We start from the raw sequence: 14,466 nt of genomic DNA on the forward strand, positions 1-14,466 counted from the left end.
CCTTCCTGTAGCTTTGTGAAAAGGGGAATGCTTGCTATAGGTCTGTAATTGGTTGTTAGTGTTGTGAGGTTTTTTGATCTTTGGGTATCGGAGTAATTAGTATGTGTCCCATATCCTTGTTTAAGGTTCCGTTTGTAAGGGAAGTTGTTAACCACATGAATAGTTCCATTTTGAAGTTAGGGGGGGGGGTTAACTGTCATGATTTTAGGGGAGCATTCATCGAGAAGGCAGTTAGATTTGGAGTAGTTGTTGAATAAACTTAGGAACTGGTGCGAGTTTGGGAATTCGAAGTGATCCCAATTCATGTCTGCTCTGGGAACCTGATCATGGGGTTCAAGGTATTGAAGAGTATTGGTTGTGGGTGTGGGTAGAGTAGTTCTTAGGTCAGTGATTTTATTTTTAAAAAAGTTAGCTAAAGTTTGAGCGGATGGAATGCTCTCATTGTCCTTTTTCAGGATTTGTGTTGTGTCTGTTAACGTTTTTACTAGTTTGAATAATTCTTTACTGTTTATTTTTGTTGAACCAATTTTTTGTGCGTAGTGTTTTGTGCGTTTTTCTTTGATCAGTTTTTTGTATATTTTCATTTTTTGTTTCCAGTTTGTCTTGTCTATGATGGGCAGTGGTTGAGGTCACATGAAGCATGGCTGTACTTTTTGTAGAATTTGTTAAGGTCGGACCACTGTATAGTGGGGAAGTGAGACCAGGTTATGTCAGCAGCTATTGGTTCTTTTTCTGTGGGAGGTATTGTGATTTCTTTTGGGTGCGTTGGGGTATCGTTGAGGGTAGCCCTGGCATTTGTGATTTTGTTCTTGAAGTGTTCTGCTAAAAGGGTGGCTGAGGGTGGGGGTGTATTGTTAATGGTCAGGTAGGGTTTGGTGTCAGTTAGGTTTTTTGGTGTCTTGAGTTTCTGTGCCTATTAAGTTGGTGTAGTATGCTTTTCTCTTATCCTTTAGTTGTAGTTTGTATTGTTTGTTTAGTTTTTTCCAGGCGGTTTTGTATGTTCTAGTTTTTCTCCTTTTTCTTTCTAGTTGTTTACATTGTCTTTTGAGTAGGAGTACCGTATTTTCACGCATATAACGCGCATACGTGTATAACACGCATACGCATATAGCGCGCAGGTCCAAACCATTTGTGTAAAAAATTTTTTTATATAGCACGCACATGCATATACCGTGCATGCTGCTATAACCTCCTCCCTCCACTCCCGCTTACTCCCTCTTCTGGCCTGCGAACCGGCATCCTCCCCCCCGCTCGCGTCACCCCCCTCCCCCGCGATCCTACATCCCCCCAGCACCGCAAAGACATCGGTCGCTTACCCAATTGGGCACCAGCACCAATGCACAGGACGTGCCATTGCCAGTGCCCGAAGATCCTCCCTCGTTGGGCTGGGCTGGGCTGGGTGGTGCGAGGGAGATCCTCCCTCTTCCCTGTGCCGGGCTGGACTGGGCTTTGAGCATTTGTGCATGCTCAAAGCCTTCTGGTCTCGCAGATTCCAATAAAGTCGAACTACTGAATGAATACTTCTGCTCAGTCTTCACCTGTGAGGCATCAGGACACGGTCCGCAATTGAAGGCAACACGAAGCACAGAAGACCCGTTTCAGAATTTTGAGTTCACACCAGGTGAAGTTTACAGTGAACTGGCAAGACTCAAGGTGAACAAAGCCATGGGACCAGATAATTTGCACCCAAGAGTGCTCAGAGAATTGAGCGATGTCCTGGCGAAACCGTTGGCTGAGCTATTCAATCTCTCCCTAAGTAAGGGGAAAGTTCCCCTGGACTGGAAATTAGCTAATGTCGTTCCTCTGCATAAAAAGGGTTGCAGGGCAGAGGCTGTGAATTATAGACCGGTGAGTCTCACATCAATAGTGTGCAAACTCATGGAAACACTAATTAAAAGCAAATTGGACACGATCTTGAATGAAGGGAATCTTCGGGATCCCAGTCAGCATGGATTCACCAAGGGTAGGTCCTGCCAATCCAATCTCATCAGCTTCTTTGACTGGGTAGCAAGAAAGTTGGACTTGGGAGAGTCTTTGGACGTCGTGTACCTGGACTTCAGTAAAGCTTTTGACAGTGTTCCACACTGCAGGCTGCTAAGCAAGATGGAATCGATGGGGTTAGGAGAGACACTAACTGCATGGGTCAATGATTGGCTGAGTGGCAGACTTCAGAGGGTGGTGGTTAATGGTACCCTCTCTAAAACATCAGAGGTGACCAGTGGAGTGCTGCAGGGCTCGGTCCTGGGTCCACTCCTTTTCAACATATTCATAGGGGATCTGACTCAAGGGCTTCAAGGTAAAATAACACTATGTACAGGGCCATGGTGAGACCTCATCTGTAGTACTGTGTGCAATTCTGGAGGCCACATTACAGTAAAGATGTGTACAGAATTGAATCAGTTTAGCGGACGGCCACCAGGATGATCTTGGGGCTCAAGGGTCTCTTGTACGAAGAGAGACTGAACAAATTGCAGCTCTACACTCTCGAGGAACGTAGGGAGAGGGGAGACATGATCGAAACATTTAAGTACCTTACGGGACATGTCGAAGTGGAAGATGATATTTTCTTTCTCAAGGGACCCTCGGCCACAAGATGGCATCCGCTCAAACTCAGGGGCGGAAAATTTCATGGCGACACCAGAAAGTATTTCTTCACAGAGAGAGTGGTTGATCATTGGAACAAGCTTCCAGTGCAGGTGATCGAGGCAGACAGCGTGCCAGACTTTAAGAATAAATGGGATACCCATGTGGGATCCCTACGAGAGTCAAGATAAGGAAATTGGGTCATTAGGGCATAGACAGGGGGTGGGTAAGCAGAGTGGGCAGACTTGATGGGCTGTAGCCCTTTTCTGCTGTCATCTTCTATGTTTCTATTTTATTCCAGAATTTGATTGGTTTGATGTGTTTGCGTGAGGTGTAGGTTACTATTTGGGATTTTGGTGTGGTTTTGTTTTTGGTCCAGTTGATGTTGAAGGAGTATGTGTAGTGGTCTGACCAGAGGGATCGGGACCATATTCCATTAGATGTTTGAATTTCTGATTGAGATGGTTGATGGGTCATGAAGGCTGCGATGTCAAGTTGGTGATCTTTCTCATGGGTGGTTTGTGGGTCTAAAATCTGGAATGATAAGGCATCAAGAAATAAAAGGAAGTTCTCGACTTGTTTGGATGAGTGGTCTTCAAGGCGTAGGTTTAGATCTCCAAGGATTAGGTTGTAGGTTGCTGTTAGCGAGTTTCTGCATATAAAGTCTGTATATAGAGACTTTCTGTATATAGAGAAAGTGAATAAGGACAGATTTTTCAAACTGTGGGGAGCCACAAGCACTAGGGGTCACTCGGAGAAACTGAAAGGGGACAGGTTTAGAACAAATGCTAGGAAGTTCTTTTTTACCCAGAGGGTGGTGGACACATGGAACGCGCTTCCAGAGAATGTGATAGGCCAGAACTCTGTACAGGGGTTCAAGGAGGGTTTAGATAGGTTCCTGGAGGATAAGGAGATAGAGGGGTACAGATATAACTTGAGGTAGGTTATAGAAATAGGCAGAAACCACTTCACAGGTCGCAGACCTGATGGGCCGCCGCGGGAGCGGACCGCTGGGCGAGATGGACCTCGGTCTGACCCAGTGGAGGCAACTTCTTATGTTCTTATGTTCTTAAGTCTTCAAGGCTTGACAACAATTAGGTTACATTTAGACAATTACAGAACTATTTGAGAGTCCAGCCTAGTCATACCAAAGAGTAATTGGAGAGTGAATTGAGGAAGCTGTTCAATTGAGGCCCTATTGTTGGAAGAGGACGGTCTTTATTGCTCTACGGATGGACATTAGTGAGTCTAGTGACCATATCTGTGTGGGTAGCTGGTTCCATAGCTGAGGGAGGAAATGGCTGTAGGAGCGTTTACGTGCCGGGCTCTTCCGGAGGGATCTCCCTGCTAAAATGCTGAGTCTTTGTTCTGCTTTGGCATGGAGGGGGCAGTTAGGGGTGTATGTGTGCAGCTTGGATGCTATGTAGATAGGGTTTTTTTTGTGGAATCTCTTGTGGGTCATAACCAAGGCTTGGAAGATGCAGCGCTTTTTGACTGGTAACCAGTGGGCTGCATGGAGTAATGCAGTTACGGAAACTGAGGTTGTTTAGGAGCCGAATTACTGAATTCTGGACTTTTTGAAAGTGTTTTAGCTCTCTTGCAGTGATTCCATTGAATAGGGAGTTGCAGTAGTCTAGCCTAAAAAGTATGTAGACATAGAGCAGCTGGGCTGTTTGTTTCTGGGAAGAAGGGTTTGATCCTTCGCAGTTGGCGTAGGTAGTAAAAAGATGTGGAAACTATCTGTGAGACATGGGCGGAGAGGGACAGGTGGCCCATTCAGTATTATTCCAAGACTTCGTACCTGGTCTTTTGCTATTAGGGGGTTGGATTCCCAGGATAAGGTCGGATAGGTAAAAGTAGTGTTCTTTTTCCTGATCCAGAGTAGTTTGAGGCATTCAACTGGAGTTTATGGGAAGTCATCCAGTTTTTTATGTCAGAGAGGCAGTGTAGGAGGTTAGTGGGTTGAATTGGTCGATCATCACCTAGTGGGAGCAGTAATTGAAGGTCATCGGCATAGGAGGGAATCTTAATGTTGTATTTGTGCGCGATGTTGATGACTAGCCTGATATACAGATTGAAGAGGAGCGGGACTGCAGGGCACCTTGGGGAACTCCATATTTAATTGATTTGGGGTTCGATTTGACTGACCCGAATAGCACGGATTGTGTTCTTTGATCCAGGAAGGAGGCAAGCCACTGTAGAGCTGTGTTCTTGATTCCTTTATCAGCGAGTCAATCTAGTAGAAGTTGGTGATCAATAGTGTTGAAAGCAGCACCGATAAGGCATCATTTCCTTTATCAAGCATCGACCAGCTGTCGTCAATGATGTCAAGGAGGACCGATTCTGTACTATGGCATACTCAGAAGCCAAACTGAAGTGGGGATAGGGCTTCTTGCTGTTCTATGAAAGGTTGCATTTGTTAAGAGTACTATCTTCTCCAGTAGTTTGGAGATGAAGGGAAGAGTAGAAATAGGGCAGTAGTTACTTGGGTCATTTGGGTTGAAGAAGAGTTTCTTGAAGGTGGGTTTGATTATGGCCGATTTCCAGTTGAGAGGAATTTTCCAAATTGACAGTGAGGTATTGATGATAGGCAGGATTGATTCTGCAAAAACATTTTTAATGGACAGGAGAAAGCTGGATGGGCACGGATTAAGGGTGGAATTGGAGGGTCGAAGCTCTTGTAGTGTTTCTAGGAACTCGACATGTGTGATCGGGTGTAGTTGGGAAAGGGTTCTATAGGGTGGGATCTTGGACATGTAAAGGGAATGAGCCTGGGGGGGACGTTGCTGGGGGCAGAGTCTAGCTTGCTGCGGATGTTATTAATTTTTGTTTGGAAGAAATTGGAGAGCGTCTCGCTGTCCAAGTTGGTGGGGACATTATGATTGCATTCATGGGCAGCAGTGAAGAGGTGGTTAGTTAAGGTGAACGAGTATCTGAACTGGTTAGGGAGTTTTTGCAGGAGGTGTGTATAGTGAGCTTTCTTTGCTTCTAGAATGGCAGCTTTGTAGGTGTTTGATAATTCCCTCCAGTGTAATTTGTACTCCTCTTTTTAGTGTTTGACCCATTTTCTCTCTGCTTGCCTCAGAGCTCTCTTTTGGGATTGAAGGCCATCATTAAAACAGGGAGCTGTATATTTGTTAGTGACTAGGTGCGCTGTTTTAGTCTGTGCCAGGTTGTCATAGAGAGCTTGTATCCATGTGTGCAGACAGGTCAATGGAGTGGAGATTTTGGTTGCAAGTTTTATTGAGGTCCCGGATTCCAGTGGACGTGGCTAGTAGATCGACAGTGTTTGGATTCTGGGTTTGCTTAGATAAGGTGGAGCCCCGTGGTTTGGATGTAGTCATGGGCAGGAGGTGATAGTCTGACCATGGGACCGGTGTGGTGGTGTAGGTTGGCTCGGGAGGCATTGTGATCAGATCCCTGTGAGTCAAGACTAGGTCTAGGGTGTTGCCAGCTGTGTGGTTCGCAGCAGCAATTACTTGGTGGAATCCTAAATCAGTACTAAAGAATGAATGAGAATAGTTACCACTACTACTACTATTAATTATTTCTATAGCGCTACCAGATGCACGCAGCGCTGCACAGAGTCACAAAGAGTAAGAAAACAGTCCCTGCTCGAAAGAGCTTACAATCTAAACAGGCAAGACAGACAAACAAGATCAAGGATACAGTTAAGGGGAACGGTTAATCAGCTGGCTGGGATGGAGGGCAGAGGAGTAGGGTTAAGGATTGAAAGCTATATCAAAGAGGTGGGTTTTCAATCTGCTTTTAAACAAGGGAAGGGGTTTGCGGACAAACTTACATAATTTATTCCAGGCATAGGGGGCAGCTAGATGAAAGGAACGAAGACTGGAATTGGCAGTGGAAGAGAAAGGTAACGTTAAGAGTGACATCTGAGAAATGGAGTTCTCTGGGAGTTGTATAAGGAGAGAGAAGCGAGGAGAGATATTGAGGGGCAGCAATAAGATCTTGAACTATGCAATGGCAGATAGGGAGCCAGTCAAGTGACTTAAGGAGAAGGGTGACATGAGCATAGCGAGGTTGGTAGAAGATGAGTCGCGCAGCAGAGTTTTGCACAGATTGCAAGGGGGAGAGGCGACACTGAGGGATACCAGTTAGGAATAGATTGCAGTAATCTAAGCGTGAGGTTACGAGAGCTTGGACAAGGGTCCGGGTAGTGTGCTCAGAGAGGAAGGGGCAAAGTTTTGTAAAAATTATGGAAGGATTGGTCCATTCTCAACTAATGGAATATCTTGATCAATTTTCTCTCTTGCAGGAATCTCAATCTGATTTTAGACCTATATTTAGTACTGAGAAAGTAATTGAGGCTATTATGGACAATTTACATTCTTGATCATGCAATTTGATCTGAGTTCTGCATTTGATTTAGTGGACCATGGGAAATTGCTACAATGTTTGGATGCTATTGTTATTAGAGGAGAGGTGTTAGAATGGTTTTGGGGTTTTCTCATGTCTCACACCTATCAAGTTCGTTTCAATAATGATCTTTCAGGAATTTGGAATCATTCATCTGGCATTGTCCCCATCCCTCTTTAACGTTTATATGTCATCATTAGGTGCGCAATTGTCACAGCTGGGGATAAAGCTGTTTAGTTATGCAGATGATTTTACGATCATTATTCCATTTGCTATTTCTCTTTCTGAAGTTATTCCTAAAGTATTAGGTCTAATGGATGACTGAATTTAGACTGAAGCTTAACTCAGAAAAAACAAAGTTTTTTGTAGCTTCACCGTGTCTGTTTGATATTAAAACATCATTGTGTATAAATAAATTCAGCTATCCTATTCAATCCACCATTAAGGTTTGGGGAATAATACTGGACCAGGGCTTGACTATGAAGAACTCTTTGGAAGCTTCGGTCTGTTAGGGTTTTGGGACAGTCTCTTACACTAAGCCAGCTTGATTACTGCAATATTGCCTAAATAGTACCAAATGCGGCTTTTAGGTTGAAGAAATATGATCATGTAACACCCTCCTATCGAGTACTGCATTGGCTGCCAATGGAGACACGGGTGAAGTTTGGTTGCTTCTATTTTAAGGCTTTGTTTGTTTAGCTCCCAAATATATAAATTGAGCTTTTCTCTTTTGCAACCAACAGACATAAGAGAAAGTCGCATCTGAATTTTGGTTTTCCGCCTGTTAGAGGATGTAAACTTAAAAAATATCATCAAAATAGCGTTATGGGGTAAGGATTTAGAACAATTGCTTTTGCTTACTGACACTTATGGGGAATTTAGGAGACATCGAAAAACATATTTGTTTTCAAAGTATTTAGGCAGCTAATTTGTAAAAATTTGATTATGCACTATTTTGATCATTTTAGTGTCTAATTATTGTCTTCTAACTTTTTTAGTATATTCAACTTCTTTTATTGTTTGTTTTTTTTAAACCGCATAGAACTTTACGGCCTTGCGGTATATAAACTGATTATTATTGTTATTTGATGATATTGAAGAGGTAGAAGCGACAGGTCTTAGCAACTTGTTGGATATACGTAGAAAATGAGAGATCAGAATTGATGATCACTAGCGTAGCCATATCTGCAGCAGGGAAGAGTATGTTTTTTGTTTTTTTGACATTTAATGCTAGCATATTTTGACAAAGCCATAAACTGATTTTGGTTAGTTTCATGTTGATTTCTATGATCTTTGATTTATCGCTTGGATTGAGGGAGTGAAGTAGTTATATGTTGTTTGCATGGGCGAAACAGGGAACGCCGATTGGGCAAGCGTATGTAGAGGAGCTAGGAAAATGTTAAATAGGAGAGGTGAAAGTATAGATAGTTGGGGAACACCATGTTGCTGTAAGAAGTTAGATGATGTGGCAATGTTAAATTAGCGATTTTGAAAATAAGATGAGTATCAATTTTGAGCTGTTCCTTTGATGCCTGTAGATTGGAGTCTGTTTAAAAGAAGGATGTGATCGAAAGTGTTGAAGGCTGCTGTAAGATGTAAGGAGCAGATTTCCTATGATCCTTATAGTAGTGAATGGCTGTGGTTAATCCAATTAAAGAGAGTTCAGTTGAGTAATTTTGACGAAAGCCGGTTTGATTTGGGTGGAATGTGTTTGTTTTTTCAAGAAATGTTGAGGTTTTTTATTTTCTGCAATTTTGGATATGAATGGGACGATAGTTTGAACATTCATCTTCCGGTCTGTTTGTGGTTTTTCTAAATGTTTTTGTCTGTCTTCCTCTTCCTGTGATGTCTAACCTTTTTTCTCTTACTGTTTCAGCTACTGCATTTGAGAACCATAGTGGCCTTCTTTTCCTTTTCCTAACATAAAGATTTGTCACCTTTAGAAGAGCTTCTTTCAGTTTTGTACACTGCTTTTCTACTTTGTTCAGCTGTTCCCATTCAACTAACTCCTCCTTGAGATATTCCACCATCTTGACAGTTAGTTCTTTTGAAGTCTAGATTCTCTCATCCTGCATTTTGATATTGAATTTCACCATTCTGTGATCACTAGATGCTAAATGATCACCCAGAAACACTTTCCCCATTTCTAAGCACCAAGTCCAGAATAGTTCTATCACGCATGGGTTCCGTTACTAATTGCCGGAACAATTCTTCCTATAGCAGATCCAAAGATCTCCTTGCTTCTAGACCCTGCAACTGGGATGGTCCAATCAATGTCTGACACATTAAAATCACCTACCAGTAGTCCTTCATATTCTCTTGTTTCCCATGTATATTTGGGTGGAGTACATAATATGCACTGTGTAAATGACTTGTATAGCTGCATGTACCTAGGAGCACCTTAGAAATGATAAATCACAGCGATGAGATGTCTTTTTTTCTGCTGTCATTTACTAGGCTCGAAGGAAGGATAGTAGCACGGAGTGCACACTGGCTTAAAAGCCTCTCTGATTTAGCTCTAGATAGGATTGTAGCTCTAAATTGCTACGGTTGGATAAGATAAGTTCAAATGTTCCCTTAGTTTGCAGGCAGGCCAGCTGTGTGTCGTGAGGCTGAATACAGTTGGCTTGCTCTCTTAACCTGAGCTGAGCAGTCTTCCTTCTCCTTTTTGGGGTAGTTCTGAGGAGGAGAAGGAAGAAGAATAGTTGCAGTAGTCTCTGATAGGAGCCAGTCGAGGGCCTAGTAAATGACGTCAGATAAAGATCCGAGTGGCCCGTCCAGTCTGCCCAACCATACATGCTCCATAAATTTCTTAAGATATTTCTGGGCCAGAAACCCAGAGCCCTGCCCAGTACTGGCCTTCAATGTTGCTATGAGTGATGGGCCAGATTTAATGATGGCAGAAGACCAGCGTTCTCAAATCGTGATCTGTTCTTGCTATTTTCCGGACACAGATTTTGTATCTTATGCTGGGCAGATTGCATGCACCAATGTTGCTATGTTATGAAATTGACAGCTAAGTGTGTTGTGAATTTTCCATCATTCATGACGATGGGTTTCCGGGAAAGAAGGGGCCTGTTCCCGTGTGGCTTTGGAGTGAATGAACTGGTGACTGCTGCATTGTTTCCTTTCATCCTTTCATTTCCAGTCGCCTCCTGCTTTGTCTTCATCCATTCTCTGCCCTCTGAAATTTGACTTTATACCTGTGTTATCTTTGGTCTTTTCTTGACGCACATTCATGCTCTGCCCTGACCAGGTGTCCGCAGAGTCCCGAGCCCCAGCATTGAATCTGCCCTGAGAGAGAGAGAGGATAGAACAAGTATGGCGGCCATCACCAGCACATTTTATTCTCATCAAGAAAATGAATTCTTTCAGTATTTGCAGATTTGTAAACCTCTCAGTGCAAATTCTCTGCTGGGTGCAGAGGCTCAGTGGCATAATCCAAGGATGCTTTTATTGAACCCCCAAACCCCCTTCTCCCTAAAAACATACTCTAAAACCTCTAGAGAAAGTCGCGACTTCCTGTACCTGCGCTTTCCACTTTTCCAGACTGGGACCTTTCAGAGGCTGCCACTTCCACCACCTCTCCCACCGCAGAGCAGAGTCTCGGCCCTTCGCAAATACCTGGCTGCGCACACTGGGAACTGCCCGTGACGTGCTGGCACTAGACGCCGGACTTCCAGGAATTTGATACACTTCGAAGCTGGCGTGGAGGAAGGACAAGCTGCTGGCAATCCTAACATACATAAAACTGAAGACCGGACAGATGACAAAGAGCCAAGAGCTTTGGGCAGGATAGTGGGGGCCGTGGGGGCAAGAGGTGAGGACAGCACCATAGACATTGATGATGCCCCCTAAGCCTGCTCAGTGTTGTAGAGAAGGGATGCGCTTTCCCGCCTTTCCCACTGCATGGCCCTAAATTTGGCTTTTTGGTAATACATGTCTCTCGCTGCCTCCGGTTTTGCTGGCCCCCTACCCGTGTTTCTTGGACAGAGGGATACTGTTGCCCTTCCCAGAGCCTGTGCGCTCTTGGTTTTTAATGCTGTATTTATTCTTGTTATGAAATGTCTGAATGTATTTTCCAAATCATGTCTGATGTCAAGCACTTTGGATTGTATCTTGAATATTGTATTTCTCTGAAGTCTGCTCTTTCACCACAGATGGTCTATATATAAAGAGAGAAAACTCTACAATATAAGATAGAAGAGAGTCTATATTTCTTGTCTCTGATGCTATTTTGTAAGGAGCAGGTACTTTCTCACCCATGCTGTTTTACTTTTCTTTTCTTTCCAGTGTGAGCTATGCTGTTTTGTTTTGGACAAATATGTAATAAATAAAACATTTGGATTAAGAGTTTCCTTGCTGCTGACTTGGTGCCTTCTCTTGCTTTTTCCCTGTAATTCTTGGGCTGTGTCCATACCATTCATCTCACTTGTGTTACATCCTGTGTGCTCTGTGTCTGCCTTGCTCTTTTGCTTCCACAGTGCCCTGGTTTCTGACTGGGCTTTGCTCTGCTGCTGCTTTCTTCCCTAGGCAGTGGTGGAGGAGGGTAGTTTGTTTAGTGTTGGGATGAGAGGAGGGATAGCCTTTGCCAGGCCTAGGTTTGCTGCCCCTTGAATGAGGAGACTTCTTTGCTACCGTGTGCATGTGGGCCCTCAGAATACCTTTATGTATGGACTGAAGAATGTAGACATCATATGCCCTCTTTATTGTCTTGGTTGATGGGATAGGCACTGTCCCGAGGGATGGGGGAGTACAGTGAAAGTAGGTTTGAATACTTGGGCGAATGTGCAGTTGTATGCACCCCCTTTCTGTCCCTGTAATCTTGTAACTTGCGCCTGTCTCTTGTTATCTTCCAGTCTCGGAAGGGTGCAGATATGGACAGAGAGAAGAAAGTACCAGAATGCAAAGCAGACAGCATTGGCAGTGGTCGGGCCATCCCTATCAAACAGGTTGGATCATCTTCCCCCTTTTCTTCTCCCCCCTCAATGCTCTGAGCAGTGTGTGCAGATATCATACTCTGTAGGAGTGTGGCATGGTCTCTGTGTGACAGTAGAGGGGCAGCTTGACCACTTGACCCTTTCCTGGCTGGGAAGTTGGGTGTAGATTCAGGCTGCCTGTTCATTCTGTGGGCAGTAACTACGTAGGGAGGAAGGATCCCAGGAGCTGCTGCTGTATCTCAGTCATGCTGTTCGTCTCCATCTGTGTCCATCGCCATGTGTCTTTGTTCTGTCTGTGCATTGCCAAGGCTTCCTAGGATGAGAATGGAGTCTCCAGGCCTGGCTGGCCTCAACACCTGGACACGGATCCAAAGTGAACTTCCTTGGGTGAGTGGGTGATGTACTCAGGCCCTGGGCTTTCACTAAGCTATACTACTTCAGAAGTATTGCAATTGTACGTTTTTGCTGTGCCTACATCACTACCGACTCTTTCTTTCTCTTTCATTTCTGTTTTTCTCATTGTAGGGAGCAGTGTGTCATGCTTCTCTCTCCCTTCTTCACTGTCTTGCCTGTGGGGCCACCTCTCTTCCTCTATTTCTTATATCTCCCAAAGTCTTACTGATTGAATAATTGTGTACTTGATTTCTCATCCTCCCCCACATATCATAAGAACAGCCTTACTGGGTCAGACAAATGGTCCATCAAGCCCAGTAGCCCGTTCTCATGGTGGCCAATCCAGGTCACTAGTACCTGGCTAAAACCCAAGGTGTTGCTACCAATACAGGGCAAGCATTTTATAGCTATCATTCTTTATTGTTGAAACACAAACCACAAGCAACCAGAAAATTTAGCTGAACATGAAACTGAAAATGTATAGATGGGTACACAGGGTTTCTTCAGATCACCCATTCCTATACACAAATATATCAGCACAAATAGGGAAAGGGACTGGCATTTAAATACCTCCTTTTTCTAATTTTACAACCACTCAAAGCAGTTTACATACAAGTACTTCAAACATGTTTCCCTGTCTGTCCTATGGGCTCACGTTCTATCTAATGTACCTGGGGCAGTGGAGGGTTAAATGTCACAGGGAGCAGCATGGGGTTTGAACCCATAATCCAAGAGTGCTGAGGCTGTAGCCCTAACCTCAACCACCAGGCAAACATGAAAAGCCAGATAATAAAGCAGCTCACCAACCAGGAATACTCCTCTCCCACTACAGAATGATCTTTTCCGTTGCTTAAAACTCTATCTCCAGTCAAAACTTGGCATCCTATGGCGTTTCAACGTAGTCATCAGTTTATATATATTACTGCAATGGTCTACTTTTATCTACTGGTAAGACAAACCAGGAGAGAGTTCTCCACAGTCCAAGTAGAAACATACAAACTACAGTGGAGACATAAGAACATAAGCAATGCCTCCGCTGGGTCAGACCTGAGGTCCATCGTGCCCAGCAGTCCGCTCCCGCGGCGGCCCAACAGGTCCAGGACCAGTGCAGTAATCCTCTATCTATACCCCTCTATTCCCTTTTCCAGCAGGAAATTGTCCAATCCTTTCTTGAACTCTAGTACCATACTCTGCCCTATTACTCCCTCTGGAAGCGCATTCCAGGTGACCACCACACATTGGGTAAAGAAGAACTTCCTAGCATTCGTTTTGAATCTGTTCCCTTTCAACTTTTCTGAATGCCCTCTTGTTCTTTTATTTTTCGAAAGTTTGAAGAATCTGTCCCTCTCTACTCTCTCTATGCCCTTCATGATCTGGAGTACTGTGTGCAATTCTGGAGGCCACATTACAGTAAAGATGTGCGCAGAATTGAATCGGTTCAGCGGACGGCCACCAGGATGATATCGGAGCTCAAGGGTCTCTCGTACGAAGAGAGACTGAACAAATTGCAGCTCTACACTCTCGAGGAACGTAGGAAGAGGGGAGACATGATCGAAACATTTAAGTACCTCACGGGACGTGTCGAAGTGGAAGATGATATTTTCTTTCTCAAGGGACCCTCGGCCACAAGAGGGCACCCGCTCAAACTCGGGGGTGGAAAATTTCATGGCAACACCAGAAAGTATTTCTTCACAGAGAGAGTGGTTGATCATTGCAACAAGCTTCCAGTGCAGGTGATCGAGGCAGACAGCGTGCCAGACTTTAAGAATAAATGGGATACCCATGTGGGATTCCTACGAGGGTCAAGATAAGAAAATTGGGTCATTAGGGCATAGACAGGGGGTGGGTAAGCAGAGTGGGCAGACTTGATGGGCTGTAGCCCTTTTCTGCCGTCATCTTCTATGTTTCTATGATCTTATAAGTCTCCATCATATCCCCTCTAAGTCTCCTCTTCTCCAGGGAAAAGAGACCCAGTTTCTCCAATCTCTCAGCGTATCCCCTTTATCAGATGCGTCGCTCTCCTCTGAACCCTCTCGAGTAACGCCATGACCTTCTTAAGATATGGCGACCAATATTGGGAGAATAAGAAGCAGATGACATGAAGAAATGTTCAACAATCCTAAAAGTTTGTACGATGGCTCGACAGGCACGTGTTCCAGCCAATATGGCCTAC

General features: G+C 44.2%; 1 protein-coding gene across 2 annotated transcripts in view; it reads left to right on the forward strand.

The window, feature by feature from the left end:
- AGAP3 (ArfGAP with GTPase domain, ankyrin repeat and PH domain 3) overlaps window positions 1–14,466 on the forward strand; it is a 597,692-nt gene that overhangs the window by 219,411 nt on the left and 363,815 nt on the right. For both annotated transcript variants that reach the window (XM_033932747.1, XM_033932746.1), the window contains exon 9: window positions 11,820–11,912. In XM_033932747.1, the coding sequence (XP_033788638.1) occupies window positions 11,820–11,912 (93 nt within the window). The remainder of the gene's footprint in view (window positions 1–11,819; window positions 11,913–14,466) is intronic.

This window comes from Geotrypetes seraphini, chromosome 2, assembly GCF_902459505.1.
Source record: "Geotrypetes seraphini chromosome 2, aGeoSer1.1, whole genome shotgun sequence".
Classification (NCBI taxonomy): domain Eukaryota; kingdom Metazoa; phylum Chordata; class Amphibia; order Gymnophiona; family Dermophiidae; genus Geotrypetes; species Geotrypetes seraphini.